General features: G+C 51.9%; 1 protein-coding gene across 1 annotated transcript in view; it reads right to left on the reverse strand.

The window, feature by feature from the left end:
• Cmip (c-Maf inducing protein) overlaps positions 1-13,764 on the reverse strand; it is a 193,675-nt gene extending 179,911 nt beyond the window's left edge. Inside the window, exon 1 of the mRNA XM_057753570.1 lies at positions 13,044-13,764. Coding sequence (XP_057609553.1) covers positions 13,044-13,343 — 300 coding nt within the window. The 5' untranslated portion in view covers positions 13,344-13,764. The remainder of the gene's footprint in view (positions 1-13,043) is intronic.
• Between the last annotated feature and the right edge of the window lie 3,774 nt (positions 13,765-17,538).

Raw genomic sequence — 17,538 nt, forward strand, 5'->3', positions numbered from 1 at the left:
ATGTGGTTCAATTACCCTTCAGAGACACAGGACTCTCTGCCACCCCGGTGGGGCTTAGATCAAACAGTACTGGGGATACAATCCAGGGCCTCGAACACGGCAGGCAAGTGTTCCACCACTGAGCCTCCCTGACCCCTGCTTGGTTTGTTTTGTTTTTCTTGAAACGAGATCTCCTATAGCCAGTGTTGATCTCCAACTCACTACGTAGCAGAGAATCAACGACCTTAACTCCTGATCCTCATACCTCTGCCTCCCAAGTTCTGGGATTATAAAATATACACCACAGAATTGATTTTTTACATGATGCAGGGGATGAGCCCAACCAGGGCCTCGTGCATGGGTAACAAGTCTTCCAACTACGCTATCGTGGTAGCCTTTTTATTCTGGTCTTCTGAAGACAGGGTCTCAATAAGCTGACAAGGCTAGCCTTGATGTTTCCACTCTCCTGACTCAGCCTCTGGAGCAACTAGAATGAGTAGCCTACACTACCAGATTCCACCTTAAGGTCTTTTTAAAAGAACAGAGGCTGCCAGCAGTGGTGGCGCTCGCCTTTAATCCTAGCACTTGAGGTGGAGGCAGGCAAATCTCTTTAGTTCAAAGCAGAGAAGCCAGGACACCTGCCCTAAACAGCTTTTCCCTCTCTTTCCTACTCCTTTACTCCCCTCCAGCGCCCACTGTTACACACAAGCAGTGTATACACACACACACACACACACACACACACACACTTTGATTCAGAATGCAAGAAGCAGATCAAGACATTTTCCTCATAGTAAACTTTCTAATGCTTTTTTTTATGTCTATGGGTGTTTTGCCTACATATATGTCTGCGCATCACATGTGTACCTGGTGCCTATGAAGCCCAAAAGAGAGTGCCAGATTCCCGCACAACTGGAGTTACAGATGGTTGTGAACCACTGTGTAGATGATGTCCAGAATCAAACCCAGGTCCTCTGGAAGAGCAGCGAGTGACCCTAACCCTTGACCCATCTCTCCAGCCCCTCTAATGCTCACTCTTCTTGATCATCTTTTTATTGGCAAGGATGCAACTCTCTCAACCACCCAGCTCTAAAAAGTCCTGAGTCATCAGCCAAGGCAGGGACAACAGCAGGTCCCTGGGAAGAATCAAAGGTGGGGTTGCTTGATAACACTCTAGCCAGCCTGGATTCCCTCCGAGGCTCTTGGCGCCATACTCCGTGGGAAAGAGTGCTGTCTCTCGTGCATCCACAGTTCCCATGACTCCCTGGAGACAGTACTGAAGAAACAAGGTGACGGTGGTGAGGGTAAGAAGGCCCAGCTCTGCCATGGGTAGCTGCTTCTCCAGAATACGGAAATTCATGGGTGGGAGTGGTGATGATTTGTGAGGAGTCTAAATGGTTCTCAATCAATCATGGGTGCTATGCTCCACAGGGAAGGGAACATGAGGCAACTCCTAGTGTGAGCAGCGTGGTGACCACTAGTAGGTCAAGGCCAGAGAGGCTGCTCAACACAGTAGAGTACACAGGATGGGTCTTATACCACAACTGACTGCGTCCCATGACCAAGTGGTCAAATGAGACCCCTTGAGTTGGCGTGTGACCACTGCTTAGCATATAATAAACACTCAAGGGGCTTAGAGACAAGACACCAAGATACATGGAGGCCAACGCTGTGCTCTGTGTCTTTGCCGTCGTGTGAACTCGTGTGGAAAGGAGAAAATGTGATTCCTTGCTACACAGAGCAGAGGTGGTGCCGCCAACATGGAGTCATGGCTCCTTGCAGGGTGGTAGGATTAAGCATAGGGTTTTTCTTCCTTTATTTTGTAAGACTGTCCTCAACTATGTGTTGTTATCCTAAGTAGGAAAGTGGGCAGCTGGTAAAGAGGGGGATGGAGAGAGGGCTCCCCAGATCACCCACAAGGTAAGGCTCACACACAAGGAAGCAAGCCCCACTACAAGCGGGCAAGGTGACCATTAAAGGCTATCAGATCCGAGTGACTGGCAGAAGCTCTCAGCAGTGAGAAGTGCCAGAGTTCATGGGATCACTGAGGGTAAAGGCAGCAGGTAGGTGGGTGGGGTACCACTCCATGGGCACTGGACTTCATGCTGATAGTGGCTAATACATCTGGGTCAGCTGGAAAGGGACAGCCCTTAAGGCCAACTCAGGCGACCAACTGTTCTAAGAACAAGGGGCAGCTAAGAGGCAAGCTTCCTGCATGACTCTACTCAGACAGGTAGGTCTTCAGAAAGATGTCTGGGTGACAAACACAGTCTCTGGGGTCTCCAGTACCCGGCTCCATACGAGATCCACTTGCCCCTCCGATCGTAAACTCTACCTCAGTGGTTCTCAACCTTCCTAACGCTGCAACCCTTCAATACAGTCCCTTGTGTTGTGGTGAACCCCAACCATAAAATTATTCCGTTGCTACTTCATAACTGTAATTTCTCGACTGCTTTGAATCGTAATGTAAATGTCTGGAATGCGGGCCATCTGATTTGCAACCCCCAAAGAGGACTCGCAGGTTGAGAACCGCTACTCTAGAGTCTTGCTCACCAACTACACACAGTGATGCTCCGGAGATGGTCAGCCGTAAAACAGGCATCATTATCACAGGGGTCACGAAGATTAGGGAGCTCTTTTATTGGAAGGGCTTGGAGCGATGAGCCACACGGTAAGCAGGGTGTAAGAGAAGCTGCTGTTATCGGTAGCTTGTCGGTGACTCGACCCTCGCTGTCAGGCTCCAATGGAGTCATGGTAGCATTTGGAGGCCACTGGTTTTGAAGCCCTGTGGCCTGATTATAAACTTAATCTCTCCAGAGACATTCACTCTGTGAGCACAGTGCCTGAGACGCTCACAGAAGTTTCCCCTACTGCCTTAGGGTGCCAATGCAAAATTAAGTGTTCAAATAGGAAGGACCAAGACACCCAGCTTCACTAGAGAAGAAGTACCACTACCACCTGGATCTGCCATCTTGGGTGTGCTCCCGGGCTCTGGGATCTGCCCGGCTGACTGGCTCCCGCAGCCCAGCAGCCGGTTACCATTTGCCTGGCCCTGAAGAGAGCCTCGGGTGCAGCCTGGGTGAACCCTGATGACCCCAGAACCAGCCAGAGCAAAACAAGTCCTTGTTCCCCTTTGCAATAGGCCGCCCCCGCCCCCATGACCAGCCACCCCTTGAACTTCCTTCACTGCAGATACAAAGCAGAGACGCCCTTGGTCACCTGCAAAGTGCCCACCCATCCTCTGGTTTCGGATGCAGCCCAACAGGGCTGGCCTGGACTGCACCTCCTCCCAGGCCTCAGAGGGGGACAGGAAGGGGTGCTTGGGAGCCACAGGGTGCCTCACCCTGTGGTGAGAACTCTCCACGGCTCCCCAGCTGCTGCCCCAGTGGCCCGAGAAAAGGCACAAGGGCGGCAATGCAAGGAGAGCTGGAGGCACAAACACCTTCTTCGGTTGCATGGCCATCCCCTTTCAACAGGAGAGGGCTCCCCGCTAGGGAGTAAACAGCTTCATGCATTGATCCACCCACCCACCAATTCATCCATTCATCTATCCATAAGGAGGAAGTCGGCTGGGAGGCACTGCCTCAGTCTCCCCAGCTGTAAAATAGGGAGGGTAACTAACCGACAAGAGCTGCGGGAGTCATTATCAACTGCCCATGGAGAGTGGTCTCTGCCTGTCACTACTGTAACTAACTCCCTCAGCCTGGTGACTCAGACACGGTCTGGAGTCCTCATACTCAATACTCTACATGCCCTGTAAAGCCACCACCAGGGCTTCCCGACTCCAACACTCGCAGCAGCTACCTGCATTGGCAGACTTGGCCCAGACTGCACGACATCCATCTCTCCATCTCTCTCACTGGCATTCAGGATGCTACAGTGCTACCCACAACCACACGGCCTCCTACAATGTGCCACTGCCCCTCCAACCTTTGCCCTTGGCTCACTCGTCCTTCATTCCACTCTCACCCATGAGCCTCCCTCTTTCAATCCCACCACACAGACCTCCTGAGGGCTGGGAGGCAGCAAGGTGGGGGAAAGTGCTAGCCTCAGAAGCCTGGCAACCTGAGTTTGATTCCCGGAAGACACGTTAAAAAAATACTCTGGATGAGACAGTGTGCATCTGTAACTCCAACACTCAAATGGGGGACAGGAGAAACTCCTGGAAGCTTGTAGGCCAGCGACCAGGAGCGTACAGATCCTGCCTCAGGAACAAGGTGAAGAAGCAAGCCGAATCCCAAAAAAGTCATGCCCCTGACCACACACGTGCCGTGGCACCATGTGCACCCATATTCACATATGCACACATGCACAGGCAGCCACAATAATCATTACCAATAAAATACTTAAAGAGAAAAAAAAAAGATTTAATTAAATAAACAAAGGGTCTTCCTAACAAGAAGAGGCACAAACCTCCGAGGCCTTGTACACCTCTCGCCTGCACTGTACACCCAGGCGCATTCAGACCTTTCGGAGAGAAGACTATGGTGGCCTTCTCCGGAGTGCTCCCTGTCAGCACAGTACCTGGGGGACTTCCGCTCTGTGAGCACATCACCTGGAGCACTCACCCTCTTCATGTCTTAGGTACCCACTATGGGCACGGCACACGTACTCACACTGACTACACAGTACCTGGCACTCAGTTCACACAGACTCACACCTGAATCTGCCTCTTGAGCCTTCGTCCTCCCGTTTTGTAATAACCACCTCCAGAGGATCACTCTGACAACCAGGCAAGGGTGGTAAGCGCGTGCGTGTTTTGTTTGCTTGTTTTTCATTTGTTTGTTTGAGATAGGATCTCTCCGTAGCTCAGGCTGGCTAAAACTTCCCATGTAGCCTAGGCTGGCCTCAAACTAGTGATCCTCCTGCCTCAGACGCCCAAGCACTGAGACTACAGATGTACTCCACCACGGCAGGACCAAGGCACACCTCTAAAGCACATCTCCTGGTCACCTGGGTTCAAGTGTGGTCCTGGCCCTCCTGCCTCACCATTCCCACAGAGGACCTAAAGGAGGCCCAAGCTGGAACAAAGGACCAAGGAAGCCAGGTACCCAAGAGATAAATGAGACGGTGCCACCAAAGAGTCCCCTGGGACTGTGATGAGCAAGAAGAAACCATTGCCTGAAGCCAGCAGGCCTCTTGGTGATGGGGCTGTTTGTTACACAGCTAGTCTGCCCTGGCTGACACATCCTATGGTTGGGCCTGAAACAAATTTATTCACCCAACCTGGTCAGGGAGCTAGAGTGGGAAGCACAGAAGCCATTCTTGACATCTCAAGAGTCCAGGACCACCTCAGGATACGCAGGAAAGCCAACAGAAGTCCAGGTGTTTATTCCCCGCAGGTGACCTCTCCTGAGCTGGACCCGGTGAGCCCAGCCCCAGCCAGCACCTGCTTCCCAGACTGATTCCTATAGGCCCGCCCACCTGCAGACTGGAGGAGCCAGCTCACCCGCCTAGGTCCACAACCTAATTCTCACTGCTGATAACAGCCAGGGAGAACAACCGGACCAAAGGCCAGGATGGGAGGCAACTGTAGGGCACCCCCACAGCTGAGTCACCTCAAGGGTCTTAGGGCCACCACGCTTCCCGTGAGCCCATTCCCTCCTGCAAAGCCGGTGGTGACTCAGATGATTTGAAAACCTGGGATCCTTGGAACCTGGTTATTCACCAAGGGAGTTGGCTTTAAAAACATTCTGCCAGGCTGGGTAATTTAAGACCCTCTTAGAGCATTACAACAAAGCTTTTCTTCACTCTCCATTCGGAAGAAGCTGGTTTACAAAAGAAAAGAAAAAGAGAGAGGTGGAGGGGAGGGAAGGAAAGGGGGACGCGAATGGAGCTTCCTGGGCCTGCATGCCTAACATTTAGAACACTCTAGATGCTTGCTGAAAAAAAAAAATTTTTTGAGACAGTGTCTCACTATGTAGCCCAGGCTAGCTTCAAAACCAATGTCAGCCGAGCCATGGTGGCGCACGCCTTTAATCCCAGCACTCGGGAGGCAGAGGCAGGCGGATCTCTGTGAGTTCGAGGCCAGCCTGGTCTACAAGAGCTGGTTCCAGGACAGTCTTCAAAGCTACAGAGAAACCCTGTCTCAAAAAAAAAAAAAAAGAAAGAAAGAAAGAAAGAAAGAAAGAAAGAAAGAAAGAAAGAAAGAAAGAAAGAAAGAGTCAATCCTCCTGCCTCAACTTCCTGAGTGCTAAGATTACAGGGTTTAAAAAAATAAGCAATAAATAAATAAACCGGTGCCCTGGAGAGGAAGGGAGAGGAAAGTGAACACTGAGCGTTGATTAGACGGCAGCCAGGTGACTTCTAAATTCCCTCTGGCCTCAGGGCCTTCGCATTTATCCTGCCCCTCCACCTGAAGAGCCCTTCCCAGAGACAGAATGCCACACCTTCCCTGCCATGCAGACTCCATACCTAAACCACCTGCTTACCGGCCTTACTAGCCTGCTGCTGGTTACTGTCTTCCAAGTACCCGGAAGAGTGGGATTTCTCTGTTAAGTGAATACCTGCCTCCCGTAACCCCTGACATCAAGAAGGAAGTTCTCACAATCCTCCCTCTACGGCGAGGGCGAGTCATCTGGGAAGCTGCCGAGGCAGGATTCCAGATCACCTGTCTGATGTCAAGTCTGTGTCACACACACGGGAGATGACACTATCTCCTCCTCGTTTCCCCACCGTACACCGCACTTCCCCCATGGCAGAGGTGAGGAGGTGGATCCTTAAGACAGGAAGCATTTCAACCCCAGAAATGTCTGCTTTGCCACCCCCCTCAGTCTGGAGATGATCTATAGAATATATCATACATAATATACAGCAGACACCTCTGCCACTCGGCACCTCTGGTTAGGACACCGCTGGCAGGGAATAAAGTGTCCTTTTCAAAAGTATACCGGCCCCTCTACTCCCTTGGGACACCGGAGAGAGGAAGAGAAATTCTCACTCCGCCTTTCCCTATGATGGGGTTTAGCCACCTGGCTTCCATCCTGAAGCAAACAGGAAGTCTGAAGGCAAAAGAAGATGAGGCTCTCGGTTGGAGCATCCCAGACCCCTGTCCTGAGAGTGGAGACGAATGTGGCTGGCAGTCGGTGGTAGGGCTGGCAGGCAGACCCTGTGGGAACCCACTTCCTGGTGACAGTCTGCCAGGCTGAGGCACGCCCCCGACCCCCAAGAAAGCAGGCAAACATTTAAACTGTTAAAACTGACACAGCAAAGCCGGGCGGTGGTGGCGCACGCCTTTAATCCCAGCACTCGGGAGGCAGAGGCAGGCAGATCTCTGGGAGTTCGAGGCCAGCCTGGTCTACAAGAGCTAGTTCCGGGACAGGCACCAAAGCTACAGAGAAACCCTGTCTCGGAAAAAAAAAAAAAAAAAAACTGACACAGCGCAGATGATAAAAAACGGGAAGTGCCTTGTTTGTGACAGCCAACAACGGAGACAGGAGCTCAATGTCCAAGCACAGGGCAACTGGTCGGCCTGCCACATTAGTAAGGTACACTGAAGGAGCCGGGGGAACTACAGAGCGGTGAGAGATGGAGGAGGCAGTCACATGTGTGTGGCTATGAAGTGAGCTCCAAATGCAGCCTCCGGTGACAGGTAACAAGGCAGACCGGCAGAAGCGTGGGTTAGCGCCCAGAGGACTCAGCAAGGATACCCAAGAAAACAGGTTACAGGATTTGCTTTGAAAGATGACCACTGAGGGCTGTAGGGGTACGTGGTAGGGCTGCAGCCTTTCCCTCCACTTTGGGTATATCTGGTGAAGTGCACAATGATTCAATCACTCACACTCACACACACACACATCGGGGGTTTTTTTGTTTTGGTTTGGTTTTTGGTTTTGAGACAGGGGTTTCTCTGTGTAACAGCCCTAGCTGTCCTGGAACTCACTCTGTAGACCAGGTTGGCCTCGAACTCACAGAGATCCGCCTGCCTCATGCCTCCCGAGTACTGGGATTAAAGGCATGCGCCACCACTGTCCAGCTATATTGGTTTTTTTTTTTTTCTTTAAGTACCCCTTGAGAAATTCTTTTAAAATGTATGCAACAGTCTTACAGTCTTATACTCCATGGCTCTGAACACACCCCTAACTTTCCCAAGTGCTCTGTGTACCTCAGGTGACTGCCCCTCTTTTTAAAAAGCAAAGATCTTTCCTTTAAAAAAAAATTTATTTTAGTCAGGTGGTGGTAACACACGCCTTTAATCCCAGTACTCCCGAGGCAGAGGCGGACGGATCTCTGTGAGTTTGAGGATAGCCCACAAAGGCTACACAGAGAAACCCTGTCTGGGACGGGGAAGGATTCGTTTTGGTATAGGGGAGTAGGGGATGTGCTCATGTGTGTGGAGGTCAGGATAGCTTGTGAGAGTCTCTCCTTTCACCATGTGGTCCCAAGGACTGTATTCGGAGCTCGGAGTGGGGCTTGCAGGCAAGCATCTTTAAGAGCTCAGGGGACTCTCACCATAAAAACTGTTTCTGACTGTGTGCTGGCCGTCCTGCTACCAGGTGTTCACCAGAGCCAGTGTCAACATCTGAACCGTCACCATAATAAGTGGAGACAAACAAGGCCCCTCAGGGAAAGCAAGGTGCCCAAAGTTACATAGTCAGGAAGTTGCCACCTCCGGCTCCAGCCCTGCTCCACGTGACTACAATAAAACCCAAGTTTTTCAGCCCCACGGTGGGGACACATAAGGCCAGGCTGCCCCGCTCTGTCTCATGTAATCCTTTAATCAAAGGCGTAACTAGTCCATCTCAAATATCTATCCCAATGAAATAGCAGGCTGGTCCCTTTGGAGAGAGGTGAAGGGGAGGTGGCCAGTGGTGGGGTACCCTGGGGCACTCTGCCTTTAGGATGATCCAGTTCCTGTGCGCCCCACAAAACGCCCCAGGGTGTAGTCCTTTCCCACTACCAAGTGAGCAAACAGGATCACACACAAGCCACTTTGGGTCCCCAAAACCAGACTCTTAGCACAAGGCTCCCTCCCCCTTGTGGCCTGGTAGGCAGCACACCGCCACCCAGCAAAACACCTATTACCTGGAAGGGCACCCGAGTGGCCAGACAGAGCATCTCTCCTCAAAATGCACCAACTTCCTATAGTCTGTGAGAACGCTGCACGCTTGCTCCTGCCTGCGCCATCCCCGCCCCCACCTCTGAACACATAAGGATTGACGAAACAAATTTGATGCACTCCAAAATCTACTTGTGACATTAAAAAAAAAAAAAGTGCTTACTAAATGCCAGAATCATAAAAGGAGGGGAGAATGGGCACCTAGAACAAGGACCTACTGACAAAACAGAAAAAAAAAACCTTAATACTCAAGCATTTGTGCACATGGATGGGGTCCCTTGGGACCGGAGACTTTAATTCTCAAGGGAAAGAGCCCAGCACCTGGAGGGGGACACTTAGCTAGGAAATGACCACACCGTAGATCTCAGGAGCATTTCTGCTGAAACAAATTCCAAGTTCCCAGGACGGATGCTCAGACACTCCAGAGGAAGGGGAAAGCCACAGACAGAAACGAAGGCAGCTTCTGTTCACTCAACCAGATTCCCAGAGACATTGCAGTCAGCAGCAGTGGAGACAATGCGAAAAACGGCAGCCCTGGAGGAAACCAGGCTGGAGAATAAAGAAGGCTACCCCTTCCCTCATATCCAAAGCCCTGCTCGGCAAACCAAGAGGACTCTGCCGCTTAGACCCACCGTTCTGAAACTGTGGGTCTCCATTGGTTTGGTTTTTGTTTTGTTCTGTTTTGTTTTCGACGGTGAGAAGAAAAGAAAGGTAGGGTGCATTTTTGTACTTCTTTGGCGCAGTGGAAACAAAGGCTACAGACAAAAGACAAACACGTCTAGCAGGTGATCAAATTTAGCCAAGCAACGGAAAGGCAAGATGGATTCCTGTCCTCCCACAACGGGGACACTTCTACAAAGACCTGGCCTAGCTGTAGAGTCCAACCTAAAACACGGCGTGGGCGGCCACCCTGAGTCCAGAAAGATCGTAGAAATGGGGAAGTGTAAATGAGGAAGGTGCGGCTTCTGTCTCCCAGGATGCCCCCCCCTCCCTATTACCCCTCCCACGGAAGCTACAGAGCTTCCTCTTTGTTGACAAGCATTCTGGTTCCAGAGGATCCAAAGTCTCCTAGGCACATCAAACCTGGCCAATGTCAGGCGTGCTGTTGCTTCTGCAAAGGTTTAATCAGTAACCGGCCTAGCAGACAGCACAGGGCAAGCTCTGACCTGACCCCACTGAGGACAAAGTTTACAGCCAGGTCAGGGGAGGGGTGTCAGGTCCTGTGGCACCAGATTCCTGTTTGGGTCTCCCTCCCCAGGGAACCAAGAGATTTCCACACTAAGTGTGTCACCAGCTGGAGACCCATGCTAGGAGGGACTAGGAGACCCCAGAAGCCTGCAGCTGGGGGTTCAAGCTTCTCATACCCCTCATGATACAGGCGGGTAACTGAACCACTGTAGAGAGCCGACTCAGTGGATGGTTTGGGCAAAGGAATAGTTTGTTGGCTGGTTTGAAGCCAGATCGATCATTCTGGGTCCCGTTCCTGAAGTCCACACAATTAACTGGATAATCCCCAGACAGTTCTGAACCGGGCTTCATATGAGCAAAATACACTCCACCCCTCTGTGAGACACACTTCTACATGGGCAACTCAAGGCTGGGCTAGCGGCTACGAAGGGTTTTCTGGAAATGAACTGCACTCAAATTCACCTTTGTTTCATTTGAGCAAATATTTCTCAATAGAGTGGTTGGGCCGCACTATAAAATGCAGACAGATTACATAATGCCCAGGCCTAAGGGAACCCCAAGGAGGCTCCTTCACTTCCCAGGGAATGGGCACCAAGCAGGTATCTCAACAAGGTCCCTAGCAGCAAACCCTAACCTCACCCCTGGCCTGGAGGCCACCGCTCCAAGCCCTGGTGGCCACACCTTCTTCCACACAGGCCCTGGGGGTAGGGGAGCCACACACCTCCACTAGAGGCCTCCACAAAGCAAAAGCTACACTGAAGGAATTCCCTCATGCCAGGTGAAGAAAGGAAAGGACAGGATTATGCCAGGCTGTGAGACTCTTCCTCTGTTCCTTTTTCCCCGTTTTCTAACAGAAAACAAGGCTCTGCCAAGACCTACCTCGCTCCTCAAATAACCTAGGGCCACACACAGAACTCAGATGTTCCTTAGAGGTAGCCCCCATATCTCAGCTGGCCAAAGGTAGATGAGGGGGCCCTGGCTGCTGGAGATTCTCCAGCCTGATTCCTTCCTGACTCTCCCAAACAGACAGACCTCTTGAACAGTCAGGGAAAGTAGGGAGCCTCTAGTCTCTAGAGCTAACCTCTCCCAAAGCCGGAAGATCAACTAGCCACACCATGATCCTGCCCTGGAGAACCAGGGAAATGTCCTGTCCTTCCTACAGCAGGTTACTGTCCTTCTCAACTACTGTCCTCTCCTGACAACTCCTCTGCATTCGGAAGGATGGCAGGAAAAAGAACACAGCCTAAGAAAGTGCCCCCCCCCTCGTACCCCAACTCAGCCAGGTAATAATGCTAAAGCCAGACCTGGGGGCTCCAGAGCCCAGGGAAGGTTACTAACCACCTCTGGGACCTGAAAGCCTCAGTCCTGGCCAATCAAAGGAAAATCAAGGCCGAGGCCTATGACTCAAAAAAGGTTTAAGAACACACACACACACAAACACACACACCTATCTGGGAGAAGGCTGGGCCGCCTCCGGCAACCCTCAATCCTCTTGGGGACAAAGTCTGCAGTTACTGCACCAACATGCCCAGAGCATAGAAAAAATAGGTACGTTAGGCACATCAGACCCGAAATTCAGAATAAAAGCCCTCATGTGCCACAGCGCTCTCAGGAGTAGGGGAAGTAGACACGAGGTGTAGGGTGTCTAGGCTAACTTTCTCCCCCTCCCCACTCTTAGGAGCATGTGTCACTGCCTGTGACACACCACTCAGGGAACATGGATGCCGAGGAAATGTCTACACACGCTACACATTTGTAGCATGCATGTTAGCAACACCCTGTTTCCTGGCTGGGCTTTCTTGGCACAGGTGTGAGCAGGCAGTGGATTCTACCCTTCCCCATGGTGTTTAGTAAACACCATGGAGCCTGCCATGGGGGGACAGTACATTCTAGACAAGAAGGGGGCCCCTACAAAGATGGGTCTCCAACCGCCAAGCTAAGGCCCAGCCAGAGCCTGTATTTGAAACTGCCCTTGTTGGAAAACACAAAGCATCCTGTTTAGGCCCTGCCCACCGCCCCCACTCCCCCTCCTCGACCCCACCACAGCTGTCTGTCCCCAGGAGGAAGAAGGCCACCATTTGCAGATTCGATTTCCGAAAGCAACTAGTAAGATCCTCCTTTCTCCATCTCATCCAGCTGACCCGGCCCTGGCCACACAGCAGAAAACTAACAAAACAGGACGCAGCCACAAAACATGCTTACACACGCTCCACAGACAACGCAAGGGCAGGCTGGGCAGCCCAGCTTCTTCTACCCAGGGAACACGACTAGCCCAGGGCCTGAGTGGGTCCTGAACCTCGACCCCTTCCCCCCTCCAACCTCTCAATGTGCGAAAGAGGTTTTCAGAAAGGGCAGGCACCCGGTTTTGCCCTGCCAGGCCCGGCAGGAAAAAAAAAGAATAAAGGAAGGCTAAAGCAAGCATAGGAGTTGCTTTCTGGAAATTGTTGGCGCTGGGGGGTTACGGTTTTTATGGAGGAGAGGGTTGCGTTTTGTTTTCCCTGTAAGCTCAGATCCAGATGGGCAACGGGTTGGGAAAAGGAAGAACACATCACGACCCTCAGGGCCCTAAGATTCACCCCGGGGTCCTAGCCATCGGAAACGCAGGCACTCAGGCAAAAGTCCTCAAACACTCAGCCCGAGTGGGCTAAGTGTCCAGGACACGAAGAAGGGCTCCCCAGCCTGCCTTGGAGGGTCAGGTCTAGAGGTTCCAGCCCAGCTCCGCGCTCGGGGGCCGCGCGCCCGGGGACAGCCAGCGGGGGCGCCTCGGTCCCGGGGGACCCCGGCTTGGGGAGCTCCACGGCCACGCAGGGTCACTCACCGTGGCGGATGCCAAGCTGTTGTCGGCCAGTGTTAGGTGGTGCGGCTCCCAGCGCCTCAGAAATTTGGATGTGAGGATCTTGCTGAGAAAGGTCCGAGGGTGCCGGATGACACAGACCTGAATGTCGCCCTCCTGCAGCAGCTTGTACCTCATCCCGTTGCACAGCAGCAGGGCCCGGCGGCAAGGCACGGCGCCCATCACCTTGGTGCCCTCGGGGCCCGACACGTCGCTCCCCAGCAGCGGCTTGGTCTCCTCAATCTGCCGGGGGTCGCCGCCGCCCGAGCTGCTCGTCACATCCATGGCCGCGCCGGGGCGGGGGCCGCGCGCGCGATCGCGGCTGGCGTGGGGCCGGGCCGGCAGGGCCCCCGCGGAGGGCCCGCACCCCCCCACCGCCGGGAAGGTGGGGGGGCGTGGGCTGGGGGCGCCCCGCGGGGACGAACGGGAGCGCGCGGGGGCGGGCGGGTGCGCGCGGGGCGCTTCCTGGGCTGCTTCCTTCTAGCTGCTGGGGCGCATGCCGGCGCGAACGGGTTGGCGACTGCGGCGCGGGCGGCGGGCGATCGTGGGGCGCAGAGAGGATCGGGTCCTCGGGGGGTGGGGGCAGCGCCGGGAACGGCGGGCGCGGGCGTGTCTCGGCCTCGCGCGGGCGCGCTGTGCGGTGCGTGTGTCCGCGTCCGTCCGCTAGTGTGTGCTGCGGGCGGGGGCCGCGCCGGCTGCCGGGGAGATTGCGGGAGGCTGGCGCGCGCGATTGGTCCCCGCGGGGTCATGTGCCCGCCCTCTGACGTCAATGGCGGCAACAGCGGCTTCGGCCTCCCCGAGGCGGGCGGAGTCCGGGATGGGCCGGGCCCCGGGCGGGGACTTGGAGGCGGGCGCCGCCCGACGGGAGCGGCGGCCTCTGGGGAGGGGGCCAGGGTTGGGCGAGCCTCGACAGTCCCCGCGCCGCGCCCCGGAATGTGGGCAGTGTGCAGGGGGACGTCACGCGGACCGCGCCCCCGAGGGTGCACAGACGAGCCCTGCGCCCCTAGCCACCCCGCCATCCTGGGCTGGGCTTGAGAAATAAAGTCTGCCCCATGACCAAAAGGATGCAAACCAGTATTTCCCCTTCCCAGTCCAAGGCTGGACTGAAAGCTAGGGTGCTGCCTGCTACACCCTTGACACCGCCTCCCCAATTCAGGCTGCTTTCCCAAGGATGGCCAGTTGGAATTGAAATTGGTTACACACACACACACACACACACAAAGCTATGCATGATGGCTCACCATTACAACCCCTCAGGAGACTGAGGCAGGAGAATTGCTGTGAGCTTGAAGCCAATTTGAGCTACAGAGTGAATTTCCATGTCAGTCAAGACAGCAGGCCCTGTCTCAAAAATAAAAAATAAAAAAATTAAGTAGGACTGGGAGATGTATCTCAGTTGTCAATAGACTGTTACCTAGCGTGCGTAAAATCCCAGTGCTATGGAAACCCACAAGGTGTCACGGGCCTGTAAACCCAGCAATAGGGAAGTAGAGGCAAGAGAATTTAAACTCAAGGTCATCTTTGGCTGTGAGTTCAAGGCCAACCTGTAGTGTATATCTAAAACAAACACATTTCTGTAAAAAGGAAATATCCCCCTCCCTCTCCTGAGAATAGTCCCTACTGAAGGCCTCTCCTTTAGTCTTTGATGCCTCCCAACCCTTGCTTTGGGGTCCTTTGGAGACAGCACAAACCCTTGGCATCCTGAACACAGGACCCCCTTCTAGGATCTCAGGGAACAAAACCCCCCTAAAGTGATCCAGCCTCCCTGTGTTCCGCCCACAACTCAGGCAGCTCCAGCGTGGCACCCTGAGCCTGGACAACACTGGTCTTCAGTTCCCCCACCTGCCTAGAGGAGACTCACATCAAATGAGCCAGTGGGAAAGCTTGGAAACAAATCATGTCCCCTTCTGTCATTGCTGCTCAGAGACCGAAACTGGTATTTAATAACAGCAATGTTATTGTACTCTTACAGGTAGTGACCTGATATTTGTAACTACAGATAAGATGATGAGAAAAATCGGTATTGACCAATAATGCTAAAAATCATGGTACTGACCAAAAGAGATTTTAAAAAGTTGATATTGACCGACAATGCTAAGAATTATGGTACTGACAGAGATATTTGAAAAGTTGGTATTGACCAACAATGCTAAGAATTATGATTTTGACCTGTTGTCTTTGGCAACTGCTGAGAAAAGTTTGACACACCCTGTAAATGTTGAGAGTTAATGCATGTGTTAGAGAATTTTAGATTTAAGAGGTGCTCTAATATAGCGGGGAAAAAAAAACATTTTCAACTCAGGCGATTCTCTTCTCCTTTAAATAGGAGACTATAGCCTTTAGAAACATGATTATTCATAAAACATTATAATTTATCCTAACAAGAAGGTATGGCCCCGAGACACAGGGCTCAAAAGTATCTCCCTCCACTAATCTCTTTTCTTCACAGAGATCAGCAGTCAATGACAGGTTTGAAACTTCTTCTCCCCAGATACCTAAGACAGGAGCTCGCATATGTGAATGCCTGTTCCAAAGACGGGAAAATTTGGATAATTGAAGAGGTCTTTGCCCAAGCCAGGCGCGATCATCCTGTCCTGTTGCAGAAGCATGGGTTTTATTAAAATTAATAATAGAGAGTGGATTGTAGGCCCATATTTCTACATGGTTTGACAACCAAGTTCTTGGGCCATCATTGGTATTCAAAGCGATCAGGTACCCTCTAGACAGGCTGTCGCTACCTAACAAAAGCTCCTTCTCTTTTGTAATGACGTAGATCGCCTGAGAAGAGGCATGAATTCCAAGTTAGTGTCTGAGTTGCAGAAGTGACTGCAGTCCTGCTACCCCCCAAAATAGAATGTTAATGAACTTCTACCTTAGTTTACCTTTGGGGATAAAAGGTGTTTGGGTAATAAATATGGGTGATCCTCAGGAATGAAGGAAGCCTGAGACTCCCTTCCGATATTGCTGTGTGAACTGTGTCTCAATCATTCCTGCACCTCCACGCAGGTCCAGAGAAGGAAAAGTAGTTTATGTTGGGACATCGGACCCCCACACTTATCACTACCATCTTTTGGTAATACGACGCCTTGGCTTTAGGTTAAAATCAGTGAAACAGAGGCTAGAGCATCGTAGCAAAACTGAAGGTGGGAGCACATGCCTGTAATCCTAGCTCTGGGGAGGTAGAAGCAGGAGGACCTTCTTGGCTTCAAGGTCATCCTTGGCTATATAGTGAATTCCAGCATGACTTGACTTACATGAGACTCTGTCTCAAAAATAATTTAAAAAAATAAATAAATAAGGAAGAGGAGATGGAAGGAAGGATGGAAGGACAATGACTGCTTCCAGGTCACCTATTCCCTGGCTGTGGGGAAAGTGTCAGACGTGGGGCTGGCTCAGAAATTGCTATATGAGGTGGCATTTGGTATCCAGTCTATAAGGATGGAGTCCCCAGACTGCTAGATTGGGACAGGAAAGGCACAGTTGAGTCCCTGCCTCACTCTCTCCCAAGTTCCTGACCTAGAATTGAATCTGAGTTCAGCCATTAGATGGCATCAAAAGCCTCATCCCAGGAAGTCTAGGCCTCAGTAGGAGACATGGACCCATTGACTTGGCCCTGAAGAAGATAGACCCAAGCTGTCCAGACTCTCCTCAGGCGGGACAGACACCCTGAGAGTCTCCCTTCCAGCACTGAATTTGAGAACTGTACAGATAAGAGAAGGAAAAGACGTATGTGCATCATCCACTCTGCTGAAGACTTTGATGAATCTCAGAGTCAGGTCCAGTGTCAAATCTCTGCTTGGCCTTTGGGTCGCTCATGAAATGACATGTAAATCCAGATACAGACCAGGCAAGCAGGGTTCCTTCTGGAAAGACTTGCCTTTGCACCCAGTGCTACGTGCTTAAAACAAGTCAGCTTGCTGAAATAAAAGAAAGCCCTGGTTCACAGCTTGCCAACTCCCCTGGTGTAAATACTCCCACTGAGACTCATTAGGAGCTATTGAGTTCATTGCTGAACAGGAAGTTCAGTAGAGATGCACTCCAGAGCCAGGTACGATGGTACGGGGCTGGAATCTCAGCTAATAGGAGCAAACAAAATGAATATAGCCATTTGGGGCTTCAGGAATGGCTTGGCAGTTAAGAGCACATAGTGTTCTCGCTCAGGATGAGACTTCCTTCCCCAGCACCCACATCAGAAAGTTTACAAGCACTGATAACTCCAGTTTCAAAGATATCTGATGCCTTTGGTCTCTAAGGTTACCCGTACCAATATGCACATATCCCCAACACATGCAAACACATAATTTAAAAAAAAATAAGAATACATATAAAAAGAAAATGACATTTTTGATTTATAGAACATAATCTTTTATTACGTGTATTTTGCGTGGGGGGGGTGCGTGTATCGTGGCTGCGTGTGTGCCATGGTGCACTGTAGAGAGGTCAGAGGCATTTGTGTGAGACATTTTTCTCCTTTCATTAT

Source organism: Chionomys nivalis, chromosome 21 (assembly GCF_950005125.1).
Source record: "Chionomys nivalis chromosome 21, mChiNiv1.1, whole genome shotgun sequence".
In the NCBI taxonomy this organism is placed as follows: Eukaryota; Metazoa; Chordata; class Mammalia; order Rodentia; family Cricetidae; genus Chionomys; species Chionomys nivalis.